The sequence below is a fragment of the Excalfactoria chinensis genome, chromosome 2, assembly GCF_039878825.1.
Source record: "Excalfactoria chinensis isolate bCotChi1 chromosome 2, bCotChi1.hap2, whole genome shotgun sequence".
Taxonomy (NCBI): Eukaryota; Metazoa; Chordata; class Aves; order Galliformes; family Phasianidae; genus Excalfactoria; species Excalfactoria chinensis.
Genome location: NC_092826.1, coordinates 126,087,122 through 126,106,194, shown reverse-complemented (window position 1 = coordinate 126,106,194; position 19,073 = coordinate 126,087,122). Strand labels below are relative to the sequence as shown.

Sequence of the window (19,073 nt, the reverse complement as noted above, 5' to 3'; positions counted from 1 at the left end):
GCAGCCATGCCTGCCAACATGCACTGTCTCTGGGAGCTCCAGCAGGCAGTACATCATCTCTGATTTTCAACTGCTAACACAGGCTAACAGCCCGCACGCTTATCTTTTCAATATGGCATTCTGCAAATTATTTATGTGAGAGTTAAAAAAAGGTACAGCATCCCTACAGGCATATCTTAACTGTGCAGAAAAATAGGAAAGGACATTTTATGATTTCTGTTTTATGAATAAAGGATATGAGAATTTCACTAAAAGCCATAGCTATTTTGAAAATAATATCATCAATGCCTTTAAAGCTGAATACATCAAGACTACAATAAACTTCTCTGAGAAATCACAAGAAAGTAGGTTCTCACTCAAGGATGTAATAAAGAAAGGATGCAAAAAGCACTGCATAGAATCTGTATGTGCTGAGAACTGTCAGGTATGCCCACCAGCACAGTATGCAAAGGCAGCTGCTCCATCTGCAGAACATCTTTTCCCTCTATCAAGTTTCCACTTGAGCTGAAATGTCAGAAATTGGTGTCTAGGGAGAATAAAGCAGAATGTGCACCAAAGATGAAAGGCATCCAGGCAAAAGCACATCAAGATGCCACTGTAGAGTTAAAAAAGAGGAAGGATCGGTTGATTTACATTAGAGAAAAAGGTATGTTTGCAAAGCCAGCATGCTTTAATATTTAAGGATGTATCACACATCAATAGCTTGTGATTATCTCACTCTGAATTACTGCATCCTATCATAATTGCAGTGAGGGGGAAAAGAAATTCTTGATTTCTTAGTATTAGGAAGGGGAATTACAGCATTCATTTACTTGTTCTATTTCCATCTATGTGGCATTTCATGCAGTGTTTAAAAGGGTTTTGTTTAAGGCCTATCTTCACAGTTTTCAAATCATATTTAGCAGAACATTTAAATGGATTTACACCGGAGGGAACAGTAGCAAAGCAGTAGTATAAAATCGAGTCCTCCTGAACTCCAACCACGGGAAATCTGTATTCAAGAAAGAGTAAAAATGACATAATGGACAACCAGTTGCTGTTATTTGCCACAGCTCCCTCAAGAAAGATCAAATTATTGAAGCTTGTTGATTATTAGCTATATAGTCTTGTTAACTGCAAGTTTTCATTTGATCAGTGCTCCATCTATGCTACTTTTTTTTTTTTCTCCTCCCGTTAAAAGCACTTCTGAAATTCATTTTTTGAGTCCACAGAAATGAGAAACAAAAATTAATACAATAGAAAGTGATTTAATTATAAATTTTTACTATTTGGGAGTGGACATGGTTTTGGATGGGACAGAGCCCTTCGTTTCAGTGTGATCTACAGCTATCCTTTATCATTAATGCCACGTGACAATATCATTCCTAAGTGCTGTTTCAAATATCCTCTTCTAAACAATTATACATTATTTTTAAGATCCAAAATTAACCTTTCCAAGTGTGATAGTTGTGGAAATTTTAATAGGCTGGTTTTATATCCACATATATGCTAGGAATGTAGAAAGAACAGAACAAGAAAATGAATGCCCATGTTTCCCCTATCCATGCAGAAACCAGCAGCAGAGCAGCAAGCGGGAAGGATAGATTATGGCAGCTTGTCTTCAGTGCATCTTCTCTGAGGCCTTTCGTATTGAGCTGATGAGAGTTGGCAGCAAAGACCCAGTGTGAGCCAAGGCTATTGGGTGTAGTGTTCTCAGCTCTCCTTCATGCCCAGAGCTGTAGCAGCAGTTAGCCTCTGCCATTCCAGGACTGAGGTTAGCCTCTCTGTTCTCTTTGCCAGTATAGGTTCTTACCTGTTTTCAAGGCAATGATGACTCCTCACAGCAGCTGTATTCTACCTCATAACCCCATGTTTGAGTGGGCACACCACTATGCAAACGTCAGTTATTTTTGGCTCTGCTTTCAGATACTTTTGAAGACAGTTTGACAGCTGATGAGCACCTTTTCTTCTTTCTATAGTCCAGTACTTTTGGAAGAACTTGATTATGGGGAGCTGGCTTCCCCTGCAAGGATTTAGTAGATCTTTAGCCCTTGAAATCCTACTCTAACCTTGAAATAGAAGAATTTCTTAAGCATTTTGTTTCTTCCTTGTGCTGTCTAGCTCTGCTGCCCTCACACTACATTTAATCATTACTGCAGATGGTCACCCCCTTTTTGAGCTCTGCACTGGTTCACATAACACTACTCACACAGATGAATTTTCCTATTTTGTCAATAATATTTTTTAAAATCACTGTTCAGCTCCTCAGTTTTGAGAATTTTTGTTTTAACATCAACAATTTCTTTCCTTGCCTATCCAGCTATTTTTGTTAGGTTAGCTTTATATATTTTGGACCTAATTTTAGTAGCAATATTTGCATTATCCAGTCAATAGTGATGGCATAGCACAACAACTGCTCATCTTGAGCTAATTTGTTTATTAATTCTTAAGATTTAGAGAATGTTTTGTACCTCTGTACACAGCCACATAGACCTGAGTCCACAGAGCTGAAGTGTTCTGCAAGATCCCTTCAGACGGTCTATCAAAGCCTTTTGAAAATCAAAGAAATAAGGGGAGCCTATTAACTTAGACACTCCTCTCCAATTGCTACCACACTTTTCTAATCTATCCAAAGCACTGAGAGGCTCTGTTAAGCCTGTTCCTTGTTCTGCATGCACTGTCGCTTTATGTCCCTTAGTATCACACTGCAGAATCCTCAATGTCTCCCCAGTTGTGGTATTCAGCAAGATCATCCTGTTGGGGCACTCAGATAACAGTCCAATGTTCCCACTGTTGAGGGAAAATCTCTTTCTCCCATGCTTCACTGCACAAATCCCTCAGTGTCATTAAGCTGCTGTTGTCAGGTGCCACCAGCATTTCTGATGGGATTTGACCAGCCTTCATCTCCTGAGAGTTTTTCAGCCTCTTACAGCTTGTGTTAATGTCATAATCAGGCCTTTCGGCTTTCACTACTGTTTGCCATTGTGGTTGTCTAGAATAGTTAAAGATTTCTCTAAAGTGATCTGCATATTTTCTTTCCTTTCAGCATTAGCTGTGAATGTTATCCTCATTTTTGGCTTTGTTTGGCACATTTCTCCCATTTACTCCCCTGCTGAAATGCTTTGTCTTTTCCCACTATAGCAGCAGCATCTCCTTTATCTCTTACATTTTTCACGTTTCCCTGTCTCTCACAACAATATGCTTTTCATTAGTGGTTTAGTTTCTGCTATTCTCTTTGTGCCTTCATTCACTTTTATTTTTTTTTTTTTTTTTAACCACTTTGGATTCCTTTTGGCTTTTTTTTTTCTCTCTGCAAAGGGACACATTTTCTACTTGTCTCCATTTATGAGTCTTGAAGTTTAGCAACATTGCTGCTGAGCTAATCTCAGTGCCGCTGAGTCACTTTCACCCGTGTTTGACAAAGCCTGAAATGAATTCCTCAACACCAATCTGAGCTTTCTCCCACTACGTTCCTGTAGTTCCATTTTACACTGTTTGCCAGTGCTGGCTAACACTTCAAGTCACTAATTTCATTTATAGGCTGGCAATGCAAGATTTTGGTCAGCACTGCTAGTAGTAGCTTGCCATAACTATGGCTTGGACAAGTGCCTTAAATTTTCATTTGTCCCCTGTCTCCTTTGTTTTGCCATCTACCAAATGCAACTGTGCAAGTTTATTTGCATAACTACAGTGATTTCAGGATCAGAAATGAAGTTTAACTTGATGAAACCTTCTTTGACAAAAGAATGGCTTTCTGACTCAGAAGTGTCCCATCTCAGGGCATGGATTATACTGCATAACTAAATACAGAGAACAGGGTCCTTCCTGTTCTGCCCTCCATTTACAACAATAAGCACTATGGATTTCCAGAACCAGATGTTTCACCAAACCAACTGTGATTAAATAACCAACATGTTTCCTGCTAAACTCTTTTTGGATTGATTTCTACTTTGGAGTCCATTATACTCTGGGCCAATGGGTGACATAAAGCAATTATAAATTGTGTAAAATGTCTCCTTTACTTATTTTTAACCATTTGAAAGATCTGATGAACTCCCTGTAGAAAGAATATCTTAGAAAGAATAGTGACTATATGCATACACATCACCATCTCCTCACCTTATATGATTCTATACCACATCTGCTGCACTGTTTTTTCCTCTATCCTCTCCCACACTTACAAGAAGTGCAGCTCACCTAGCCCCTTGAGATCACCATTTTTAAGAGTTTTTGTCGGTGGACCTGAGAAAAAGTACTCTCATCTTAATAATGATCTACCTTCACAATATATTAATAAGGAAATCACATTCTCACAGAAGTCTACATCCCACACTTATTCACAAATCTAGTAGCAATGTTCCTTATTAACATTTCTATTAATTTCTCAGTGTGCAAGTTGGACCTACTGATCTGTAGCTCTTGCCATCATTACTGGCAGTCTCTGTAAGTGCAGATGTCACATTTCCTATCTTTCATTCCTCCTCTACTGCTATTAATGAATGCAGTAGCTTGTTCCACAGAAAATATTTCAGTAGTTTTGTAGAGGAGTTTTTTTGGATGTCTAAGAACAATCTGTGTGACCTACGATGGAGAACTAGCTTTAGAAGGCAGGTTGGACTTGATGGTCCCTCAAGGTCCCTTCCAACCCCTGCAATTCTGTGATTCTGTGACAATTCAGAGAATCCTTAAGAAGACTCTGAAGCTCTTCCAGCACTGGTTGACTTCTTGAAGCTGGTTATCATCATGCTGATTTATACCATTCATAATGTCAAGATCCTCCAATCATGGAACCACTTTGATTGTAGATCATTATTTTTACACCCTCAGTCACTAATAAAGAACACGTCAGAAGGAAAACTGCATTTTCAAACACTGACAATAATGCTTTGGAAGTAATAGTTGAAATCATCTCTGTGCTCAGTGCTGTGATCTTTGGGAATGGAACAAGAAATCTTTTACCAACAGGTGATCATTTAGTAACTGTTTCAGACCTAGCATATATTCCATGCTCTCTATGAAGCAAAGTTGATGAGCCACTCTTCCACAGCAGTTTCTGCTATGAGTACCTTTCAGTCTTCATACGTGCAACCACTATGATCTGAGTACTTCATCTTCTCTTTTGTAAAATACTTATAACCTGCATCTGCTCTTCCAGATATGTCAGCTCCTCCATTGCAGTCTGAATGGTCCTTGTGGACTTTTCCTTCTCTAAATTACAGCTGCCAGGGATGGCTTTTCACAGCCTGATTTTTGCTGCTAAACTTAAACGTGGCTTTATAAAATGAACATTTACTGGAAACTCCCATGAAGTACAAGCACTGAGTAGAGTTCTCTTTTTCACACTTCTATTGGCTTGCTAACTTGACTCTGCTTGGTTTCCCTTTTTACTGGCCATACTTTACTGACCAACTGCTATACCAAAACACCACATATCTACATAGCATTCACTACAGCACTGGGGGGGTCAATTTAGTATTTTTAAATTCTGATCACTTTCTTTTGCAGTTTTAAAGATTTTGAAGATTATTGCTGTATAGTTCTTATACTAAAAATAACTTTTTCTGATTATTTGAATATTATAGTGCTACTTACCTGAATGTTGTGAGAGATAATCCAATAGAAGCTTTTCTGTCACCTAATAAAAGCCTGCTGCACTAACAGATGGAAATTCTCAATATGCATATACTTTCAATACTTCGATAGATGTTCTTTCATGACTTTTCTCCCTTGGTGGAGAACACACAGTTGCCAATGTACACGCCAATTTTCTGTCATTATCAAATGCAACCAGCAGTTTTCTTATGTAAATACTTATTGTTCTCAGCACATTTGCCCTTCATAAAGCTACCCATTTCATGTTAATCACACAATATTTTTCTCTTTTAAAAATCGTGCTGTACCAACAAGATAAAGAACATAAAAGGAATCGAAGAGGAAAAAAAAGCTCAGATGCCTGACATGAAAAGCACTGGAACATCTATTTTTCAGTTTCTATTCCTTGAAGACGTCAATCATGCAAGAAAGGACTTTTAATCATAATATTACTTTTTGTCTTATTTTTCTTTGTCTTTTCTTTGTGAGATACCCATTTAGAGCAAAGTCAACTCTCTTCGAAGGTAGTAAAATAATAATTGAATCCATCTCTGTCCAACTGAATGAAATATAATGTCTCAATGACTTTACTTTTCTTTCTGGGGAAAAACAATAACGAATATTCTGCTTTATGCCTGATTCACATGTTCAAATGTCATGGTAAATCTTTCAAGGTAACAGGTAATCTGGGAAAAAAAATAAAATAAAATAAAATAAATAGGATTATTTTTTTTTATAACTACTGAAAAGTTCTTTAGAAACAAGGAAAGGTGTTTATGCTTCTTGGTTTATGTTGCTACTAAACGTTTAGAGATCCTGTCTGGTTCTTTACTCATATCTTCCTCTGGAGGAGTGGCTGATTGCCACAAAAGTAAAAATGTACCTTTCTTAGATTTAGTGAAAAAGAAGATTTCTGTATGTGCTTAATGAATATTTATTTTTTAAAAGCAGTGAATATGTGCAGGAAAACATATCTAGATATTCATCCGAAAGAGCAAGAGCATGTTTAATTTCATTCATAAATTTCTTATAAAACAATCAACACATCACTGAGAAAAGAAATTAAGGCTAACTTACAAGAGCTGAACATGAAGTAATTTACCATTTTCACTTTGCAGAACTAAAGAGAAAAGTCTTACTCACCAGGAACACTTCTTTCATCATGATGTTTATTTTACACAGCCAACAGAAGCAAGTAACATTACCATGAGGACTAAAATGTCTTAGAATTGGAAAGAAGTTCTTCTGCTAAGTTAACATTAGGAAACTAAATAAATGCCCACAAAACACTTTTCATAATGAAAAGCTTTATAAATGCAATTAAGTCAGTAATTTGAATTATTTGATGCAATTTCATTAAACACAAAGACTGCCAGAATCGGAGAAAAGAACAGAAGAAAAAAAAAAGAATGTTACTGTTCATTCTGTGATTTCCTGCCAGGATATTAAAGTCTTTCAAAATGAACCACACATTTGTAACACAGACAGTGTAGGATTAGGAAGACTGTGGGATCAAGTGTTCCAAAAACCAAAATGGAAATGCTTATCTAGTTATGGAAAATGGATGCTATTAATTTTAACAATACAGCATATTGTGTGCACACCTACATCTTCCAAATGTAGGTAGTGAATAAGTGCCAGCTTCCATTCATTTCTTCTTAGTAAATTGAAAGCTTCATAGAATACTCTGCATTTACTGAGGCAACAGTGAGATTGCATATTACATGTAAATACATTTTGAGTGAGGTAAAAGCAGGAAGTTCATTAGACTAGTAGATACTACATAACTTTTGTATCAACAGTTTACAGACTCTCCTTAATACATACATACTTTAGGAAAAGAAAATAACTACTGAATCAAGTTTAAACTCCCTTGGAACTAGAATTATTTGAAGAGATTTCTCTCTGATGCAGTTACTGTGCAGCTAGTGTCACAAATATATTGAAACCAGACATCCTTCCCAGCAGTGGTAAAACAGCCAGACACTTTCAGCATCCAGAGACTACAAATCCCACGTACCTCCTTGGTACTTGTATAATTGGTCTGACTTTCCAAAATGACTTCAAACTCAGTAAGTTCCCTTTTTTTTTACTGACCATCTATAAATGTAAGGAGATGTCAATGGGAGACAACTGCTCAGCATTTTTTCAAAAGTTACACAAACAATTTAGGTTCCTCCTTGCTTGCAGCAAAGCATTCCTGTTTGGAAATCTCATCTTCTGAAAAACAGCTGTAATCCTTACCCAAGAAGTTGACTGTCCTCCAAATGAGAAGCTGTACACCTAACATAAATGAGCCTGTACCACACGGTGAGCAGGAAGATTAAAGTAAAACCAGGCTGCTTACCTTTGCCTTGCGAAAATGGTAGACTACCAGCATGCTTATGAAGTCCAGCAGCATACAGAGTGTTTGGAATGAGATGATAGCAAGCCGTAAATACTTGTCCTCCTGTGCATAGCAGGGAGTATCATCTTTACAATTAGAACATCCTTCCCTGCAGGGCAGGCAGGTGTAGACTTCCTCTGACAAGTCCCCTCCAGAAAAGCGATTATCTGCATCCTTTCCTGAAAATATGAGGTGGGGAAGGGAAGGCAACTTTAATCGTACAGTACAGGCATCTCATTCATACAGGAGCAAAACTGTTCTCTGCTTACTCCCCTTGCCTCCCTGTTCTCCGCTTTCATTAAATAAACAAAGTAGTTTGCCAGGGCTGCTTTTGTCATTTCACCTCCTTTGTCACATTCAGAAAACATAGATCAATTCAGACATGGGGGAAAGTGGGTTTATTAAATGCATCCCCACTGTATTTAAGATGGACAAAATTTGCAGAGGACATTCCTTGAAGGATACTTCTGAATGGGAGAAAATTACACCAAGGATTTAGGAAAAACGACACAAATTTACACAGGCACACGAAAAACAGATGCTTTAACTACCTAATGTTTACAGTACAAGCTCCGATCCTATTTGAGACTGTTTCTGAATTTCATATAGTGAAATAAGTAGCTCCAAATCAGACAAAACCCCTCTTAATTTACATTTATTCAGCAAACTGATATACGATTGCACTATTCTGTGCCCTGATCAAAACCAACACGTTTACACTACATAAATGTATAAATGTGTAGTTTTCCACAGTTCACTGAAACACACTAGAAAACCTCGAAATCCAACTGGCAATTTAATATCTTGTCTGTGAAAATCAATTGTTCCTGAGCTGACATCTGACCCATCAAAGCACACCCGCCAATAAAGCATACAGGAGCAATCCTGCTCTTCCTGATCTGTAAAAACTTGCCTGTAAAACCCTACATGACTGCTTACACTGCATGAAACTGATAGAAGAAATGGGAGAAGGAAAGAGGAGAAAAACACAATAATGTTAAATAAGAAAGCAAGCAGAAATTGCTGAAAATTCATAACATAAACACGACACGTTTTGGAGCTTCAAAGACTGTGGCTTAGAGAATTCTCTGGAATATGGCTGAAGGCAAATAAATGGTGTTTTAAAAACCATGATAGCCCCTCTTGTTTTGCACAAGGCTAGAGAATTGTCCCAACATTTTTGATCACAACTCTCCTTCTCCAGCAGTGACGTTAGTAAATCCCACATTATCTAGTCTTAATTCAAGAGACAGAGTATTTCAGTGATGTTTCACATATGCACATTGGTGTTTGAAACTCTCTTCAGGCTTTTAACTTGAAACATTTGAAACTGAAGGTTATCTACATGGGTAATTGCTTCTTTTTTTCTCAAATGTATGTATGAATGTGCAGGAACACACATCTTCTGGCAGGCAAAGCTTCAGAAGGGCACAAAGCAGTCATATACCCCAGTCTGTTTGTTTGGTGTGCTGTTCAGCAGCCCTGTCCTCCTTGCTTTTAGAGAAAGGCTTCTCTCACTAATCCTGCAGTGAGAACAGGCTGGCATTTATTTTTATGAAGACTTTGGACTTCTCTTTGGAGAAGATGAACTTGAAAGCTCTCCTGGGACTGGGGGCATAGCATTGTTAGACAAATTAAGTCCCATACTAAGACACGAGAGGTGTACAAGCACCTTTTTCTGAGTATATTCCACATCCAAAAAGCAAGAGCTGAAGGGAATCTCTGCAATAAATTATCAAAGTATTGTTAAAGAAACCAATTTTAGGCTGAATAAAGCACCAAAGTTCTACTAAGGATATTCCAATGCAAAAGTGATTAACCTGTGAGGCAGAGAACTAAGTGCTTGGAGATGACTGCTACGAAAATGTTAAAATGTATGTATTCACAAATTAATCTATTCAACTAATCCTAATACTGCTTCCTCAAAGAGCCATTAGGAGAAAGTGCATAATCATGTACCCAAGCAATTACAGGTTAATGCAACTTGTATGATTTTTCACATTATCTTTTTCTAAAATCAGTTTCTGATAAGATTGAGTCGCAAACCCTACATGAATATGGCTTGAAAATCTGTTATGGTCATAAATTTTATGTTCTTCATTTCTTAAAAGTACAACCTCGAAAGCTGATCAAAAGAGACACTAGAAATGAAGCAATAACTCTGTGCCTTATTAGTACTAATGGTCCTCATTTACAAATTCAGCAGAAAAGAGAGAGGTTCTACATATTTTGGCACTACCAGTTCTGAAGTCCAAATTCAGCTTTGGAAGGAAAACAGCTCTCCTACCTGACTTCCTCATCGGTTAAAGAATGGTACAAATTTCAACCCCTGATCCACACACAGTTCTGGAGCCTGCAGCATGAAATGTGCAACCTCCTGGGGAGCAGCAAAACTGAATTCTTTAAGTTAGAAAAGCAGAATCTTTCCTACTGAGGACACTGTTTATGCAACATTGCATCTCAGTGTTCAGGTCTCCAGCTGAGTTTGCTGAGAAGGCAGACGAGCAATCTTTGAAGCCTGCCTGCTGAGCAAACTGCATAGCCTGTCAAACATCCCTGCAAAGCCATTTTGTACTGCTGCCTTTCAGACTCAGCCCAAACACTCATCTGGACTTAAAGAGAACCTTGACTAAAACTTAAAACTCTGTCACTTTAGGCACAATGTGCAACTGCAGTTAAACATATTTTTTTGCAGCATCCCAACATCACTGAGAAATGCTTCCATTTCAAGATACAACACACTGAATTCAATTTTTCAATTCATGGAAGTATAAAAGTGATCAGTTTTCCTACCTACTTACCTATTTACATCTTATCTTGAGACCTGCAAAACTTTCTTGCCTCTTGATTCTAATCTTCCAGGAATATTTCTTAAACCATTAACATTTCCACTCAGTTTCATCTCTCTTATCAGGCCTCACCAATCTAATTCCACACAAAGATCGTCAGGTCAGACAGAACTACTTGTTGTATTCATGTCTAGAATCCCTGCATTGGTATCAGTTTGAATCTCAAATATACAGTTTAGAAATTTTAACCATTTTTTCTTCTTACAGAATGCAGTTGGATGACAGGGCTAAGTTCCCTTCAACCAGTTTTTTCTGCCATTACTCCACAGTTACTTCCACTAGCAGTCTTACTGCTCACATTCTGAAATCATCTGTACAGTGTGGCAAACAGAGCTGCATCTGGTACAATTAAAAGCAGTTCTTTATTAATGACTTTTCCTAACCTCATGCTCCCGTTAACTCACAGCAACACATGGACAAATCAAAGAAGTCCCAGATCATCTAACTCTGAGACCTTAAATGTCAGCATATGTAAACAATTTAGTGAGAAAATTTGAGTGTAAGATATTTAAAAGCAAAATTTCTGACCTAAGTTAGCCATGTAGGCTCCTCCTTCTTTCACACACAGAGAAAAAGGGTTAATCGCATGAAGAGTTAATTCCTCCATCTAAAGACGAGTTTCCAAAGCAGCAGGACAACCCTCCAGGGGAGCCATGCTCTCCCTACTGACTACAGTGGAAACCAAGATGACTAATACATGTCATGCATCTGCACTTTAGACAACCGATATAAGATCATAAAAATCCCATCCCTTATGATCAGTGCTGTTATCATCTCTAGCCTTATTATTTTTGTGCATTTTTTTGCATTTGGTATGATAAAAATGTAAGAACAATTTTCTTTTTATATGCTCAATCAAAGAGTTAAATCCCAATTCCATCATAACTCACTGCACCACAGGAGCAACCAAGCATCATTCTTACACTACTAAAAGATTCATACAGAGCTCAGAGGAAAAAAAAGAACGTTATCACAAGGGTGACTTCTACAACATTCCACAATATGAAAAGGGAAACAAATGCTCACCGAGTAAATTTCTGACTAAACAATGTGCTATTTATGCAATATATATTTACAGGAAATCTAATATAGACTGTTAGGGGTGAGATATCTTGGTCAATTTATACCCAGACCAGATCAGATCAATAAAAATGGGTCATTCTCTGACACAGAATGAATACATTTCTGGGACTCATGACTGCAAATAAACATGAAATTTGAAAGCTTTCCTAATGTTAAAAAGCAACACATCTTTCACCTAAAATCACCAACACTTTTTAAATAAGAAAGCAAAAGCAAAGAATCTGGGGAAGGGATTCGCTACCAAAGTAGGAGGCAGAGCAGAATGCCCCATTACACCTTCAAACAATACCTTTACACTTGTGACTGCAGTGTATAACTGCAACAATTTCAGCACAGTGATTATATCTTGGTGGTCATACTTTCATACAATGAAAGTAATAGACAGCACTTTTGGAGACGGCTTCTTTACATGTTTTCCACGAGTTCTGTTTCCTTACTTCCCTTAACTCAGTCTAAGTACCAAACACTGCGTTTTTCAGAAAGCATAGGCTGCATGTCTTCCATACTGTACCACCAGGCAGACTCTCAGAGCTGACCCATCTCTAATTCCCCATTTGTAAGAATTATGGCTTGAATGTGCTCCTTTAGATTCTCCTCTGAACATGAAGTAAAATTAAAACAATTAAAGCACTTACAAAGCCAGAGGCCAGAGCATTCCGGTTTGTCCTAAGAAAGGAAGATACTGCTAAATTAAATTCCTCAATACTTTTGCTTGAATATAGATGCCAGGAATCTTTACTTCTTTATAGCAAGACTTCTTTTCATATTTTTAAATTTATTTACAAATCAAATATTCTTAAAGTGGGTATGTTTTACAGGATCCTCAAGAGTATCACAAATGACAAACCAAAGAGCTAGAACTCCTTAAGTGATTATATAATCTGAGAGTTGCAAACCACTGGGATTTCACTGTATAACCCTGACTAGGATAAAAAGGAGCCCTGCATTATTAATGCTCTCTATGCTTTTTTTTTCCCCCTAACTCAAGCAGAGGCACTTACTCTGAAAGCTGTTCACTGAAAAGATGTTGGGATGATAGAATCCCTCCTTGCAAATACATTTGTAGGCTCCAAGCACAAATCCAAGACCTTTAATTGGCAAGCACTGTGAGAAAAGAAAAAAGAAAAGTAATGCAAACGATCATACAATGATATACTCAGATGTACATTCAAGCATAAGAAACACATTACAAGATACAGAGTGCAAACTTTGAAGAGGTGCCCCTACCAGTCTTACAATATTTTCTCCGTGACTTTTCCCACAGCCATACATCACTCTGCTTTTTTTCCTTGCAGTTAATTACTAGGAAACAGTACAGTTATAAAACAACCTTTCCCATGACAGTTCAAATAAGTGCCAGACAGACTTCTGTCCATGTGAAGCGGGACACAGATAGCAGGCTACATCCACAGTACAGTTGAGAACAGGCCTATAATTAAGTCCCAGCCCCAAATCCCACCTCAAACATGCTGAGCCAGCCTGTGGAAGACACGGGACACATCTATCTCAGGTAGTGCCTGCAGAGCACAGCTCCAAGCACACTAAGCTACATCTGTCCTGGCCTCCAAACCCTCACCAGCAGAGCAGAGGGGGCTCAGAGGGCTGCGGCTCACACAGCATGGAAGAGCGGGGATGTCTGTGGCCCACCTTCTGCAGGCAGCAATATAGGCTGGGATCAGGGCATACCCCCTGACTGGCAACCATAAATTGGTTGAGATTTACAAAGTCAAAACAAAGACATTAACTGGTTAAAAAAAAAAGGGTGTGGCATAAACCTGATCAAGGTCAATGACAGCAAAAAGGTACTGAGCGGGACCCACATACTTCTGAGCTCTCTTGCCCCTTTTCAAGGAAGTAACATATGAAACAAGTTTTGCTTTAACTCAGAACATCTACTTTCAGACCATTTCTGTACAAGAAATAGGCTGTGACCAGCACAGTGAAAAGGGTTTGGCAGGAATGAAATCATAAATGCTGGTAAAATGATTTCTCCCCCGTAATGCATACATCATTTTACCAGATCAAAGTAGGCTACCACGCTAGATGCCCATCCCATCAGTACAGGTACCAACACACAGGTACCAATTTACTGCTGTGAATAGGAAGTACACAGTCATATTTCCTCAAGGAAAAACTGGATGATCTAAGAAAAGGACCTTCTGCCCTCTCAATTCTGCCCCCGGTTTCACTTGTTTGCACCTGACTGTGACTTCAGGGTATGTTTAAATCTCTGCCTGCCTGCGGCTGGGAGGAAGGTGGAGAAGGCAGAGATTAATAAAAGAAGATCTGAGTTTCAAAAATCAAAGTCAAACCAAGAGAGTCCTTAAGGAAAACTCAAATATTTATCTTGAATTTCAGTTTTGTGACATAATCCTGCCCAGCACTGAGAAAACCACCTGGCTTTTCCTGCCCTCAAGTGGGCAGAGCCATCTCTTTCCAGATGCACAGTGCCAAACAGTACATCAGTGCAGATTGGCAGGTGCTACTGGGAAACAAGCAAGCAGGAAACCAGCATGTACAAACACCAAAAATTCATTCAGCCTGTGTAAACATGAAAGCAGGGAAAAAAGCAAAGAGAAGGCCCAAATCATTTTTCTTCTCACTTCATCTTCTGCAGGAAGGAGACTGTTGACAAGGTGGAGAACTGGAGAAATCAAAATGCGTAAATCCAATGACAGCAAAGCCTCTTTTAGCCAAGCACAAAAGAAGCAGCTAAAGAAGGAGAAAGAATGCGTGAATTCTGTCATCTCCAGCACCTTTCAGTCATTGTGCTTCAGGAAATGTATTTCAGGGGAAAATTCTGCTCTTGCTTTCTGGCTTCTTCCTTTATAACACGAAGGTACACACTGCTGTAGATAATGCAGTTTCATTCTGAAGCCAACAAAGAAAAGAGCAAGCTTGGGCTGAATCCTGCAAACACCACAGCACACCAGGACCACAGCCACAAATCATTCTCACTGCACAAAATCTTACTAAAAAGGTGTCACAGGCTCATGAATCTGCTCTGTATTAAAATGAACACTTTTTACCGATGATCCTTTCATATACATCCTATACTCATATTAACAGCAGTTCATAACTTTTCTGTTTTATTGTTCCTAACCAGTACAGAACTTAAAATGAGCAGAGTATTTCAAAAGCTGCTATCTTCTTTCATGTAAGATATTATTCTTGTTTCCAGTCCTTGGCAGCTGTAGTGTACAACTTAAGAACCGCTGGTCAAAATCTATCACAGGCAGCCCATATAATCCCATGAAAGACATAAAAGGCATCAGAAGATCAATCTGTTGAAAGGAGGGGAGGAGAAAAAGCAAGCCTGGATCCCTCCAGAAAGCAGTAACAGTTTCACACTGTACTCAGAGACTACAAACATTGAATGGAAATAGAGCTATTTACAGTTTATTTGATGTGTTTTGTTTTGTTCTTGCTGTGTTGGTTTCTTTTTATAGAAATTGCAGCAACAAGGCAGGGAAGAATATGGAATATCATATGGCCAAAGGGGGGGAAATACTTGTAAAAAACCTCCCTCTTTTTGAAACTGATTTACAAGTTATTAAGTATTACGGAGTTCTTAGTCCTCCTAAGGCTCTGCAGAGTATTAGGGGAAGAAAAAAAAAACACACACACTAAAAATGCAGCCAGCCTTGACTTTGAATATTTCAAATTTTTCAAAGCACAAGAGCAGCTTTCAAAATCTGTATTTCTGCATGCACACATGATAAGGTTGACTGCCTCGCCTAAAGTCAACTTCCTTGTTCAAAGACTGGAGTAAGAGTAAAGTAAAGTCATGACAGATAAAGTTTAACAGAAGCATGACAAATCAAATCACTTTCCTTGCAGAGGCATAGGGCAGCACGGGTGCAATTTCTGGAAGATCCTGTAAAAGTAAGGGCTGATTTGTGCCGGGCACATGACTACAGCTGGAGTGGGTAGGAGTGCTGCCAGAGCGTGGGGACTTCTTTCCCACTGCTTACTGCACTGTCAGGCGCACTCACATGAGGAAAGGAACAAGAGAAGATAGATACAGTAAAATTCTGTTCACTGCAGTCAGTAACCATTTTTTCATTGAAAAGGATTTAACCACTATATTTGCTCTCTTCATTTATCCACCATGAGCAAGATTTCATTCTGAGATGTGTTTGCAGCCTCCTCAGAAGTCTGCAGCATCCCTGGCCTTGTGTACGCACCTGGGAGCCAGCAGTTTGCCTCCAGTCTAACAATACCACTCACAAGCTTCTTGTCTTCAAATGCATTTTATTTCAAGAGGAAATGATAGAGCTGGTCAATCCATATCCTGCATTTCAGGGTTACTTGGTAGGCTCCCATAACTCTTCTCCTCTCTCCCAAGTGCATCACTGTAGATCTTTCTTTTAATAAAATTCAAATTTGAGAATGTGTTTCCCAGCAATGACGTACTTACTATAATGATGGTGAATTGCTTAAATCCTGAGTCAGACAAAGCAATATCTGATCTGATTCAGCTTGCAGTAAAGGCAGGCATTGGGAAAATATTTGTCACAGGTGAGTAACTGATGTTTTTTTAGCTTTGCTAAAAACTCCATGCTGCTTCTTAATGTTATTAATGCTCATAATTCTGATTTTGTTCAGCTATAGCACCAGTGTAAGCAGTGATAGTAAGGAGTTGCAGCCCATTCACACTAGTAATTAGAAACTACATGTGATCATGAAAGCTATTATTAATCTTAGCTATAAGTCAAAACACTCTTGAAACAGAAAAGGCTATTAGCAATATGTATTTCATTAGGATACTTTGGCTACTAATGATAAATCACAAATTTGCAGAAATACTGATGTCAAATTGGGAACTTTGCTGGCAGGAATCACAGAATCATTACAGTTGGAAAGACCACTAAGGTCATCTAGTCTAATTGCCAACCCATGCTGGTGACTGCTCAGGGCAACATCTACCCTTATTGGAAGTTCCTGCTTGCAGAGTCTCTAATTCCCTCTTTCTGCTGTGTGTAGAAGCTTGGTCACCCAGTTGTGTGTCTGAGGAACTCACTTAGAAGAGAGTAAAGCCAAGTGTTTCAGTGTTTGAGCACAGGTTTCCTGGTGTGAGGGCTCAGCATTAGAAAACACATCTTCAGCAATTGTCATATATATGGAAAATCCAGCCTCAGCTTACAGATGAAGCTTTCACAGTCCAGATCATGAAAGCACAGTAATTACATCAGATAGCTTGGGCACTCAAAGGTTCTGTAGCAATAAAGGTGTGTAAAACAGAATTTTCATTATATCTGAAAAGAACAGTACAGGCAGGCTACAATCAGGCTACTTTTAGAGGAAAAAAAATAAAAATAAATGATCTCTATAAAGAGATATATATAAAGAGATTTAAAATGCAGATTGGAATTGATACCATTAACCTGAATATCATTTTATAACATACTAAACTTTGCTTCTGATGAATGTGCAAACTGCATTGCAATTACAAGGGGACATGTTAACAGACACCATAGGGACCGATTATTGTAAAGCCATTAAATTATGCGGTCTGATCAGTTTGAAGGCATTCAGTCAGGGCCAGCTTTCACTGACACTAATGACAAATTAAGACATTTTTACTCTTAGCATGGATTAAACAGTACTAAGAATAAAGTCTTATTCACTTCCTTGTGATCTTACCTGCATTAGAAAGAATTATCTTAACACTGAACCTTTTTTCCTACCGTGAGGACAATTTTGTATTTCACACATGAGCAATACTGGAAATGCCAGATGTTACCTGCAGACCTCCCAGAAGCTGCCAAGAAATATACCAAAATACACATAGGTCCCTAGGACTTCTGGGTCTATCAACTACTTCCACATTCATCTGTGACTGAACAGCAACTGTTCCAAAAGTTAGCCTTGGAGATGATCCATGCAGTCATACAGGTGAATGAGAGAGCTTGTCAAATAATGCAAGAATGAGAAGCGTCTCCAAAATTCTCTGGTGAAGTAACAGCTGCACTTGTTTCTGATCCCCACGAAGGGGGGAGTTCTGAGGACCAGAGTACTCTGTCTCACCTATTCACATTCCCTTAAGTTATCAACAAATCAGCAGCATTTTGCAATGTCTAAAAAAAATAAATGCCAAACAGACAAGTTTTATATTATTTATGGTGACCATTTTTAATCAAATTTTCACAATTGTCCTACCTGTGCCAATAAATGCCATTATCTCCACTTCTATTACCACTACAATAATACAAGCGACTTCATTATGAAATCCATTCAGTACATTTAAAGCCTTACTAAAAGCTATTTCTTTACACTTTTAAAAACAGCCATTTGAATGCTCTTCTAAATGCTGATAGGAAACACTAGAATAGTCAGGCCGGGTCAGCAACTCAGTGAGAGAGTCGTGTAGCTTAAGCAAAGACAACTCATTCAGAATAGAAAAGAGCAATGGAGGTGCACGGGCATTGCACACAGCTCCTCTGACAGACAGGCATGGCTGAACATCTTGTAGACCACAGTTTTTTATAAAGAGTTAAAATACTGCCAGTGTGGACAGCCTGCTGGCCCAGCTGTTTGGAAAGGAAAAGCATTTGTTACAGTTCATCCAAAAGCTAACAAAAGCCACTATAATCAATTGGTAATTTAGATGCTTAATTCAGACAGGAGAATAAAATGGTGGAACACAGTACACAATATTTGAACAAGTTAACACAGACAACATTACTAACCCACACTTTCCAGCCAGCTGCTACATCTGTCATTTCTACTGCAGTACCAGCAACTCTTACAGTAATGACTACTTAACAATAAACATTATTTTTAGGCTGATTCCACACACTGGCAAGATATGCAAGGTATGTAATGCTTTGTGTGTGTTTTCCCATCCTATGAGAACTTTGAGATAACTTGTCATTGTCCCCACTGAGGGAAGGACTGCACCAAGAGGACACCTTTCATTAAACTCTAGACAATACTCCTACAAATTCCACAGTTGCTGGAAGAGCTCCTGGGATACCCCTAAATGTCAATTAACAGTGTAAGCAAAAGCATTGGGAAGACAGGCAACAATCATCTGATGCAGCGGCTCTTTGGCATTCAGTCCATCTTTATGTACCAAAGAAGCTGGCCCATTTTTTTTGCAGAGGGTTTTTACTACCCAAGACTGCCAGCAGTCTTGAGTTGAGTCCAGCTATGTGAAATTGGATAACTGATGTTCCTAG

At 38.5% G+C, this 19,073-nt stretch overlaps 1 protein-coding gene across 1 annotated transcript in view; it reads right to left on the bottom strand.

Annotated features, from left to right (window-relative positions):
• Positions 1–19,073, bottom strand: part of GPR158 (G protein-coupled receptor 158) — a 167,566-nt gene that overhangs the window by 84,481 nt on the left and 64,012 nt on the right. The window contains exons 3-4 of the mRNA XM_072327963.1: positions 12,891–12,993; positions 7,919–8,136 (exon numbers count right to left, since the gene is read on the bottom strand). Of these exons, the coding sequence (XP_072184064.1) occupies positions 7,919–8,136; positions 12,891–12,993 (321 nt within the window). The remainder of the gene's footprint in view (positions 1–7,918; positions 8,137–12,890; positions 12,994–19,073) is intronic.